Source organism: Alternaria alternata (genome assembly GCF_001642055.1).
Source record: "Alternaria alternata strain SRC1lrK2f unplaced genomic scaffold CC77scaffold_20, whole genome shotgun sequence".
Lineage (NCBI taxonomy): Eukaryota > Fungi > Ascomycota > Dothideomycetes > Pleosporales > Pleosporaceae > Alternaria > Alternaria alternata.
The window spans coordinates 331,591-342,740 of NW_017306209.1; the positions used below are offsets into that span (position 1 = coordinate 331,591).

The 11,150-nt window shown below is 53.9% G+C and overlaps 2 protein-coding genes across 2 annotated transcripts; both read left to right on the plus strand.

Moving 5' to 3' along the window:
* Positions 1-229: 229 nt before the first annotated feature.
* On the plus strand, positions 230-2,824 carry CC77DRAFT_359116 (hypothetical protein). The gene is made up of 6 exons (XM_018531364.1): positions 230-651; positions 702-1,367; positions 1,432-1,566; positions 1,632-2,343; positions 2,398-2,485; positions 2,538-2,824. The coding sequence occupies exons 1-6, from the start codon at positions 376-378 to the stop codon at positions 2,749-2,751; spliced, it is 2,091 nt and encodes a 696-aa protein (XP_018382293.1). The 5' UTR covers positions 230-375; the 3' UTR covers positions 2,752-2,824.
* A 262-nt stretch (positions 2,825-3,086) lies between these two features.
* On the plus strand, positions 3,087-4,670 carry CC77DRAFT_1023632 (hypothetical protein). Its single transcript, XM_018525703.1, has 2 exons — positions 3,087-3,245; positions 3,300-4,670. The coding sequence occupies exons 1-2, from the start codon at positions 3,191-3,193 to the stop codon at positions 4,172-4,174; spliced, it is 930 nt and encodes a 309-aa protein (XP_018382294.1). The 5' UTR covers positions 3,087-3,190; the 3' UTR covers positions 4,175-4,670.
* The last annotated feature ends 6,480 nt before the right edge of the window (positions 4,671-11,150 follow it).

Genomic DNA, 11,150 nt, shown 5'->3' on the forward strand with positions numbered 1-11,150 from the left:
TGGCTGTAGAAGAAAATGTACAACTCCGCGAATTGCAGAGCTCTTGGGGATCCGTAGGAAGCTCGCCACGTTGCTTACTTGGAGCAACTTTCCATAATCAGAGCGGGGTACAACACGTGATCCCGTTGTGTCTCGCCTCACCTTCAGCAGGCGTCTAGTACTAATGTGGAAAGTCCTTGCGACTATGTGCGATACGGCAGATCCACCTTCTTATCACATCAACTGCTGTGTTCGGTAACATTACGGCATTGAGGGCTCAGGACGCTATAAGTCATCCATATCGGAGTCTTTTTGTGAACTTCCTTTTCTACCGTCTATCTCGTGCTCCTGATAGATCTTTTTTTCTGGTCGTGCATTGCATATACCTATCAAAAAATGTCCACAGAAGCCGCCACCAACCCCAGCCCGCGGAGCGAGAAGTCAGTTTCTGTGCAGCATCCTCTATCGGCCTTATCGGCATCAGAACTTCGGAATGCCGCGGCAATCATTAAAGCTTCATGGCCTGCACACACAGATTTGCACTTCAAAGTCGTTACGCTGCAGGAACCACCAAAGGCTGAAGTACTAAAGTACTTGGAGGCTGAGCATAGCGGCAAGCCAGTTCCATCTATCTCAAGGAAAGCCTTTGTTAACTACTACATTCGGAATACTGTATGTATTGAAGGTTCTGATGAGATGACATATGGCTGATCGTTTGGTAGAGCAAGTTTCACGAGGCCGTTGTAGACTTGACCTCAGGGCGTGTCGACTCCAATATCTTGCTAGGGCCGTTCGTCCACGCCAATGGAGATGGCGACGAGATTGTCGAGATCGAAAAACTCGTTCTGGCAGATGAGAAGGTGCAAGCCGAAATAGCCAAGCTCGAGTTGCCCAAAGGCACAGTAGTGATTAGCGATCCCTGGATCTACGGTTCTGATGGTGTCGGAGACGAAGACCGACTGTACCAATGCTTCCTCTACTTGAGGGATCCTATGAACTCATCAGAGGCCGACTCCAACCACTACGCAATGCCCCTTCCAATCTCACCTGTTGTGAGCACAGAAAGTATGCGTGTCATCCGGGTTGATTTGCTACCAACTGGAGCAGACAACACAATCAAACCAGTTGAGAAGTACAAGATACAACCGCCCAACGAGTATATACCCGAGGCCCAGACGCTGCGAACCGATCTCAAGCCGCTTAATGTCGTTCAACCCGAGGGTGCGAGCTTCCAGGTCGAACAGCAAGGCACATCGAGCGTCATTTCATGGCAAAAATGGAACTTTCGAGTTGGCTTCAACCAGCGCGAAGGCATGGTGCTGTACGACGTCCGTTACGATAACCGTAGTTTGTTTTACCGATTGAGCTTGAGCGACATGAACATTCCAGTAAGTTGTGCCTGTATGAAATGTATATGAGACACAAATTGACTTCGCATTTTCACGCTTGCAGTATGCGGACCCGAGGCACCCCTTTCATAAAAAGAGTGCGTTTGATTTGGGCGATGTTGGTGCCGGCATCATGGCGAACAACCTCAAGCTGGGCTGCGACTGTCTGGGCTCCATCTACTATCTAAGCGCAGTGTTGGTAAGGAATCTCCCCGTACGAACTGCATGTGAGACATACACTGACTTCGTGCACGCAACATTTAGGCCGATAATAAGGGTGATGTTGTTGAAATGCCCAATGTTGTCTGTGTTCACGAGCAAGACGCCGGAATCGGTTTCAAGCACACCAATTATCGCACAGGCCGTGCCGTCGTTGCCCGAAATCGCGAGTTGGTACTACAGAGTATCATCACCGTAAGCAACTACGAGTACATCCTGGCCTTCATTTTCAACCAGGCCGGAGAAATCGACTATGAGATCAGAGCCACTGGCATTCTGAGCACCCAACCTATCGACGAGGGTGTAGAAGTGCCCTTTGGTACAGTTGTGCATCCAGGTGTGTTGGCTGTCCACCACCAGCACATATTCTCGTTGCGTGTTGATCCCATGCTCGACGGCTACGACAATCGTCTGGTATACGACGAAGCGTTTGCGATGCCGCGTTCAGACTTCAACCCCCATGGTACTGGCTACTACGTCCAGGAGACCGTCGTGGAGAAGTCTGGCGGTTATGACATTGCGTACGAGAACAACCGTACCTTCAAGATTCAGAATCCCAACGTGCGAAATCCTATTAATGGAAAGCCAGTCGCATACAAGATACAAGCGCCACCATTCCAGAAGATCCTATCAGACAAGGACTCATTCAACTACAAGCGCGCCGAGTTCTCAGACCACAACATCTATGTCGTCAAGCACAAAGATGGTGAGCTGTATGCGGGTGGGCTGTACACCAATCAATCTCGAGGCGGATCTGGTAAGTTGTGACTGTACGAGATACACGTGAGACATATACTAAGGTTGTATGCAGGTGTACGTTCATGGGCGGAGAGGAACGAGAACGTCAAGGACACCGACTTTGTGGTCTACATCCAAGCAGGAATCAACCACGTTCCTAGGTAAGTCGTAATTTTACGAAATGCATGTGAGATACATACTGACCATCTGCAGGATCGAGGATTTTCCTGTGATGCCGTGTGAGATTATCAAGATTCACATGAAGCCGGTCAACTTTTTCGACAAGAACCCTGCGTTGGATGTACCGCCAAGCGAGCAGGCGTTTAACAAGAGTAGCTTGCTGAGTGAGCAGCACCAGCAACCTAGTGTGACTGCGACGATTGGTGAGGATGGTCAATGTTGTGCGCCGACGACAGCGAAGCTGTAGGACTGTTTTTATACAATATCTTGAATTGTAGGGTGCAATTTTCGTGAGAACAATCTTTTTCATGCTTAGGTGTATTTCAGTCGTGAATGTTTACGATGAAAAACGTTTATATTAAGTTCTACACTAAATATTGATATAACCCGTAGAAATGTGCATTGTTGTCCTTTTACTAGGTCCCTAGCATAGGATACTATATACAAATTCAGGGTAGCTTATAGTACTTGGAAACGACTTCAGAAAATACGAGTTCCTTCGTAGTCGCGTGCTTGGTGATGACGCGCCAAGCCCTTCGCGCTAGCCATGGTCCAAAGCTCATGCCCTCATGGAAGCCTCAAAGGCACACTCCAACCACTCTCCTCCTCGCACAACATTTCTACATTCCCTTGCTGTCCACCAACAAACACGCAGTGCCTGTTGTGGAATTATACCAAGAAAAATCATGGCGCCCAACGATAAAGCGGGCAGGGTCGTGTTCATCGGCAATATTCCTTATGGTACGCGACTATTCATCTCTCATCCGCACGCGCAAAGCTAACACTTCCCACCAGGCGGAACCGAAGAGCTCATCATCGAAACCCTTGGTCGCGTCGGTCAGGTCCTCAACTTTCGCTTGGTGTACGACAAGGAAACCGGGCGCCCCAAAGGCTTTGGCTTCGCAGAGTTCGCCGACGCTGATGCCGCAGCCTCCGCGGTGCGAAACCTCAACGACTACGATTTGATGGGAAGGAAGCTGAGGGTCGACTGGTCCAACGAGAGCGGCTCCGGCGACAATGCGCCGTCAAATCGCGACCAGAACGCGCAGCCAACCATGGGCATGAACGGCCAGCAGCCAGCAGCGCCAGCACCGGCGCAGCCATCGAGCACCTTGGGCCCTCTTCCACCGGGCGTCGAGCTACCGCCCAACCTCACCTGTCCCGATGCCATTTCGCGCACGCTCTCTACACTCCCTCCAGACCAGCTCCTCGACATCCTCTCACAGATGAAGGGCCTCGTAATGACGGATCCGGCAAAGGCGACAGAGCTCCTGCGACAAGCGCCTCAGCTGGCTTACGCCATTTTCCAGTCGCTGCTGCTCCTCCAGCTGGTCGACCCACAAATCCTGACCTCGCTTGTGGAGACATCGGCGGCGCCTGCCCCAGTTGCGCAGGCTCCACCTGTTCAGCAAGTACAGCAACCACCACCGCAAGTTGCGCGACCACCTGTAAACTACCCCGGATACCCACCGCAAGTTGCGCCTACACCTCCTGTTCCGCAGCCATATGCGCAGCCTCCACAGCAACCACAAGCACCTCCTACGGACCAACAAGCCTTATATGCCCAGGTCATGGCTCTGTCGCAGCAGCAGATTGACCAGTTGCAACCAGAATATCGCGCGCAGATCCTGCAAATACGGCAGATGTTAATGGCTGGCGGACGGCCCTAGTTACGCCGGCAACGATGGGGACTTTGCGAGAATCCGGAGCCTCGCTTTGATCTTGTTTTGAAGGACCGATTGTTCGACAAGCGGGGCACAGAGATTCTTCGAGGCATACTACTCCATGTAGGGGTGAGTACGACACAGCTTACACCTATAGCACGGGACTTATTCGAAATTATGAACAATCCCGACCGCCGTGAAAGAGCGGAGAACTTGAAAGTGGAGATGTTCGCACACGATTTGTACAGTCGACATCATCTTCCAGAGGAGGAGGAAACTTGGGAACTCCTGATTCAGTATTTGGTCGAGGTTACAGAGTCTGAATTCATTTCAGACAGCTCAGGCGATGGAAACAATTCTGAATTGGACGGGCAGGAACGTTAAGAGAACTTGTCGAAGTGTAACTAGTTGCTCTTTAAAGAAGGCTGCATAGCACAGTCGCGATCAGACATGGACTTGTCGCACAACACTTGAATAATGCAAAAATGCACATCATGTCACACGCGCGCCTTGCTTTTGAAAATAATCCTTGTCGATGAGACTGGGTGGTGTTTGGACTATCACAATCGGGTTTAAATGTTTTCGGCGGCCTAACCAACATCGAACATGCAAGATAACTACATTGACTGTTTCGGCAATTTCCGCGTGTCTCGCGCTTGCCAGGCCAAGTTTGTAGGCTGTGCGATACTGAGGATATGACTACAAGATGGTTAGAAGTACAGTCGGGGTCTATTTTCTCAAGATGCACTCGCTTCCATCAGGATCAACATGTTCACTCTGAGCGTCAGAGAACAGCCCCGGAAGAAGCCCCGGTAAAGATCCGCAGAAGAAGCGTTTGCCATCGGGCAGCTATTGGCCCAGCCTCGCCTCCATCCCGTGTGGATCGAGCTAACCCTTGCCGCCAACTCACTCGGCTGCTGGGGCTTACGACCCAGGCCGAGCACTTCAGCTGCTGTTGCACCACACCAATCTTTGCGATTAGTACCGTGAGAGGCTGCTTCGGTTGTCCTTGGGCATTGCGCGCATACTTTCCTAGCCATTCTGCATCGGAAACTTGTACTATATCATCACGACATGACGATTTGAACGATTCTCTATCACTTGCGACTGTCTACAGCGATATACCCAGCATATCCCACCAAGAGATTCATCTCATTTGCGCCCGACCCATTGCCAGCACTACTTTGTAATAACAACGCACCCGCGCGCCCCGCGCAACACGCAGCATCCTCCCAGCATCATGTGGAGTAGATTGACTGGTAGCTCTGCTGCCTCCAACAGCAATAAGGAAGAAGAAAGTCGCCGCCGCCGTACTAGCGACTCCACGCGTTCCAAGCGCGACCGAGACCCAGACGCCCGCTCAGTCGTGTCGTCGTCAACAGCCCGCAAACCTCCGAGCTCCAGACGCGACACCGCGCCGTCATCATCGTCGATTGCCTCATTCACGACTGCCTTCGACGAGATGCCGCGCTCACGGGCCACAACAAACAATCCTAACAGCGATCCCTACGACGACGACAAGCGTCGCGACGATCGCCGCAGCAGCTATGCCGAGTCGACCAGCTCCACACTGCGCGACGACAAGGACCGGAAGAAGGGCAAGGACAAGAAGCTTGAGAAGCGCCGTTCGACGCGTTCGGTGCGATCAGGAAGTTTGTCGCAAAGTGGCGCTGGCTACAGGGGCGACATTGTCGACAGCCCCAAGCAAGCACAGCGCAGCTTCAGCGGCCAGATTGGCAGCGACGGCTTCTCGCAGTTCCCAGGACAGGCAGGAGCGCCCATGATGTCGGGCGCTCTGCCAGTGGGAAGCCACCACCCACCACCGCACCCCGAAGACTTGGACAATCACGTGCAGAGCCAGTTCCCTGGACAGAACCCGGCGCAGTACACCTCGAGTGCGCTGCCTGGCGGCCATCCCTTTGGAGCGGCTGCCGAGTTTTACAACGACCAGGGCCAGTCTGTGCATCAGCAGCCAGGTGTGAGGCCTCAGCCGCCTTCGGTCATAATAGGACAGGATACCCCCCATCTCATGTCTGCCTCTGCGCATCCCAACCCGGTTGCCGACACCGGATCAGGTGCCGCCGCAGACTTCTATGGGCCCAGCACGAGTGTCCCTTCATCCAAACCCCCAAGGCCATCGAGCTCATCTATGCCCGGTGCTTTCGTCGACGACGCCCCGATGCCTGCGAAGCCACCACGGCCTGCATCTTCGTCGAGGCCCGACAAGCCAAGCACGTTCGGTCCAGCTGCTACTATGGCTGGCGGAGCTGCCCTTGGATACGCCATGGGCCACAGCTCATCTAATCATGAACACTCTACAAGCTACAGCTCAGCGAATGTTCGTCCTTCTACATCCTACTCTTCTTACACTAATAATACCACCCCGCCTGCCCCGGCTCCCGCGTCCACGTACAACATGTACGGCTCGGCTCCTAATACTTCTAATACCGCTGCCAACGACAGCAGCTACCTCCCACCCTACGCTGCAGCCGCCGCCTACGGTGCGGAAGGCGCGCCTCCCCCAAAGCCACCTCGGCCGGCCAAACCAGAGAAGCACTCGTCTGGCAGTATCGCCGGATTGTACGCTGCTGGCGCTGCAGGATTGGCGGCTTATGGCTTGAATCAACATAATTCACATTCTCACAACCACAACCACACCCATACCAACACACACTCGCACAGCACCTCTCACCACTACACGTCGACACACGGACCCAATGGGCATCAGCACAATGGTGCTCCACATAGTTCGTACAGCTCTGGCGGCATGGCTCAGCAGCATCAGCACACTGGGCCCGTTTCCAAGTTTGTCGACTGGTGGAAGGATTACGAAGACGTGCAGAAGATGGAGGAATACACCGAGTACATCGGAGTCTGCAAGGGTTGCTTTGATCCTCGCTCATCCGTCTTGGACGCTCCACGCAAGCACCACTATTACAGAAAACGATCCAGTGAGTTCATGCGGCCATCTGGTGGCATCGAGAAACAATCCCGTTACTCGCTCAAGGAGAAGAAGTCTTACGGCTCTATCTCTTCGGGCGAGGAGCGCCGAAAGACCAAGAGCAGTGCCGCAGGCTGGGTAGCTGCAGGCCTAGGCGGAATTGGCTTGGCCAAGGCTGGAAAGGCTGTTTTAACTGCCGGCCGCGACGACTTTGATGATACCTATAGCATCAAGTCTGGACGCTCAAGAATCTCACGCCGCAGTCGCAGCCGATCGAGGGACCGCAAGAGTTACAGCTATGGCAGCTCTGGCATCCGTCATCGGAGCAATTCTGCTGATCGCATGTCCGTCATGTCAGTGGGCGTCACGAATGACAAGAAGGACCGTAAGGATTATAAGATTCGCCGTCATTCCCGATCGAGCTCCAGTTCAAGCAATAACTCTGGACGTGGCAAGACTGGCTTGATCGGCACTGCTATCGGCGCCGGTCTCGCAGGTGCCGCCCTTGGAGCGGCTACAAGGAAGAAGCACTCTAGCCGATCCAGGTCGCCTAAGAGGGTACAGGTTATACACCCCCGGAGAGATAGTAGCGACGATGAGCGCCGTAGGAGGAGATCCCATCAACTTCGACGGAAAGCTTCTCGAAGCTCAACATCTGGCGCCTCCGTCATCGAGATTGGCGACACTCACGAATCCCAGGGTGGTTTCTTCAATGGTTTCTTCGCTGCACCCCCTCCAAAAGAGAAGCGAGTCAACACCACGAGTCTCAAGAAGAAAAAGAAGGGCTTTTTCAATTTCAGCAACAACTCGTCGTCCTCATCCGACTCTGAGATGGCATTCGGCACCGGCTATGTGAAGAGGACGCGCCGACGATCATCAGGACGAACATCAGGACGGTCATCACCTAAGAGACGGAACTCGGATGAGCGATTGAAAGCCTCTCTTATCGGTCTTGGCGCCACTGCCGCTGCTATTACCGCAGCGAAGGCTGGCAAAGGTAAACGCCACAATGAGGTTGTTGCTGTAAAGGAAAACCGACTCGGTCGCAAGACAAGCCAAACCTCACGACCTGGCTCCCGTTACGGAGACGACGAGTGGGAGGATTTGCCGGATGATGGTACTTCAGACTCCTCGAGTGACGGCGGTCTCGTTTACGGTGATTACGCCCTGAAGAAGACCAAGAGCAACGACTCCATCGGATCCAACGATTCAGGGACCAACAAATGGGGCTGGCGTTGGGGTTTTGGCAAGAAGAAGAGGAGGTCGTCCAATAATCTCTACGACAACATCGCCAGTACATCTCTTATTGGACCTACCGCAGCTGGTGCCGCAGGTGCTTTGACGGGCGCAGCTGTTGCAGCTACTCATGGACACCACGACAGTGAGTCTAGTAGCGCGCAAACACTGCAATCGGTTTACCCTGTTGCACCTCTTGACCCCAATGCGTCGTTCGATGCACGCCGCACAAGCTCTATCGTCACCAATCAACCTCCGGTCACCCCAGGCCCTGGTCCTGTCCCCATCCAGCACCCTCAGCCAGTGCAACAAGTCCCTGGATCGATTTATTCAACACAAGCGCCACCACAATCTGGCTACACTGCCCCTGCAGGCCCACCAGTCTTCTCACAAGCACCATACCCACCTCCGTACCCCATGCAATCCCAAGTTCAAAACATCATTGTTCAAAGCCCTCAGCATCCTCAATTCCGTCGAGCGAACTCTTCGCCTATTCAGAGCTCATCGTGGAAGCGGGATGCGGCTATGGCAGGACTTGCAGCGACTGCTGGGGCTGCCGTAGTGTCCGCACTGAAACACCCTGATCGCCCTCCTAGTCGCCCACCATCCGCGAATAGCAATGTCCGCTTCAATCTAACGCAAGAGCAAGTAGACAAAGAGCAGCGTGAGCGACGTAAGGAGCAAGACCGCTTAGACGAAGAAGCCAATCGTCGTCGAGAACAACAAAGAATAGACGATGAGGCGCGACGGGAAGAAGAAGACCGTATTCGTCGAGAGCAACAGCTACGCGATGAGGAGGCGCGACGAGAAGCAATCGCGCGACGGGAAGAAGAAGATCGCGTTCGAAGAGAACAGCAACTGCGAGAGGATGAGGCTCGTAGAGTCGAGGAAGACCGTCGGCAGACACTGCTTCGCTTGGAGGAAACAGCACGTCAAGAAGAAGAGCGCCGCCGTGAGGAAGACGAACGGCGTCGCCAAGAGTTGCAACGGCAGCAGGACGAGGCCCGCAAGTTCATGGATATCGAACGCTTGGCTAGGCTTGAGAACGAACGTCGTCGTGAACAACAAGAGGCTCAGGCACGCCAGGCTCGAGAAGCAGAAGATCGGGAGCGTCAGCAACGGATAGCCCAACTGGAGCACCAGCGCCAGCTTGCAAGCGAGGCAGCCGAAGCTGAGCGAAGACGAAGAGAGCGACTTGAAGCCGAGCAAGAAGAAGCTGCTCGAGCTGAGGCTGCTCGACGCGAAGCTGAGCAAGAAGAAATAGAGCGACGTCTCCGAGAACGCGAAGGGGACTATATCGATCGCTATCCGAGCAACCGAGCGCAGAAGCTTGTACAACAACCCTTGGGAGGCTCCATTGCTTTACCTGCCACTAGTGCCCAGCGAAAGGAGCAGGAGCTGCAAGACCGTGAACGTCAAGCATCCAAGTCCGACAAGAAGTCTTCTGTCGCTGGCGCTGTAGCCGCTGGCGCTGCCGCAGCAATCGCGACTGCGGCGATCTCGTCCTACAGGGACAAAGAGAAGGAGAGAGAGCAAGAGAAAGAACGGGAGCGTGAGAAGAAGCGCGAGCGCAAGCGGGAGTCTTCCTCATCGAAGTCGTCGTCTTCGAAGAGCAGCAAGAAGCGGGAGTCAACCAGCGTCAAGACCGTTGAACCTAGCAAAATCGAGCAGGACATGTTCGACGATGAGATCTTCGACCCCAACATCTTCAAGCAGGACAACTCTCGCCAACAAGCTCGCGACGTCTTACAAGACTGGGAGGACAGGTACTCTGCCGAGCCAGTCTCTCAAGCTGACTTCTTCGCGCCGGAAGAGCTTCTGACCAACGACAACCTACCAAAGGTTCATCCCGTAGACCCGAACGAGGGTGCTCCTGACCTTCCTGTGTACCAGTCATATGAAGACTACCCGATCAGCCAACCCAAGATTCCACCGTATCCTCCATCGTATTCGTTCACGGCCACCAGGAATGGTCGGCCTTCTCAACCACAACCGCCGCCTGTACCTTCGCTGAACCTCATTTTGCCTACACCCCCCGGTAGTCGCGCACCCTCTGTGCGTAGTCCATCGCCAGCAGTGGAGCCTATCAGGGAAACCAGGCGCGAGCCAAGGGACGACGAGTCAAATCGAGCAAGATCTAGAGTGAGTTGGGGCGAGAACCAATTCCACCACTTTGATGTCCCGACTCCAGAGTCCTACCGCGAACAATTCGTCTCTGACGGCGACCTCAAGTCGCGTGAATCGAAGCAACCTGCCGACGAGACCACAGTTGAGCGGGAGACGTCTAAGCCTCATCAGACTACGTCTACTTATACACCCTATCGCCCAGAGATGTCAACAGTGCCAGAGAGCAAGGAGACCGCACCTAGTACACAGTATATTCGTGACAAGGATGACTCCACGTGGGACAGTGTCGTGGATGCTGCTTCCAAGAAGAGCAAGACCAAGGAAAAGAAGTCCGCGGCCGCCGCTGCGGCAGCAGCCCTCACCACTGCAGCGGTTCTTTCTAGAGAAGAAAATGATGAACGCGACTTGCGTGACTTCAGACCCACCGCGTCCAGCTTAAGCAACCCGTTTTCTGATGCGAATATGGCGCCTTCCACCATTGCTGCATCAACTACTTCGGCATCAACCATTTCGGCAGCACCGTCGTGGCCTTCCACTATCACTCCGTCAAACATCTCAGCAGCGCCATCGTGGCCTTCCACTATGTCTCCATCAACTATCTCGGCGGCACCGTCTTCCACCATCTCTCCATCGATCATCTCTGCTGCACCATCTACGAGCAGTGTGCAGACAGCATAC

Excerpts from the sequence above, each read along its gene's own strand:
- CC77DRAFT_359116 (XM_018531364.1), top strand. The coding sequence starts at position 376 with ATGTCCACAGAAGCCGCCACCAACCCCAGCCCGCGGAGCGAGAAGTCA. Across the intron at positions 652-701 it reads ACTACTACATTCGGAATACT|AGCAAGTTTCACGAGGCCGT; the intron begins GTATGTATTGAA and ends ATCGTTTGGTAG. Across the intron at positions 2,486-2,537 it reads GGAATCAACCACGTTCCTAG|GATCGAGGATTTTCCTGTGA; the intron begins GTAAGTCGTAAT and ends GACCATCTGCAG.
- CC77DRAFT_1023632 (XM_018525703.1), top strand. The coding sequence starts at position 3,191 with ATGGCGCCCAACGATAAAGCGGGCAGGGTCGTGTTCATCGGCAATATT. Across the intron at positions 3,246-3,299 it reads CATCGGCAATATTCCTTATG|GCGGAACCGAAGAGCTCATC; the intron begins GTACGCGACTAT and ends ACTTCCCACCAG.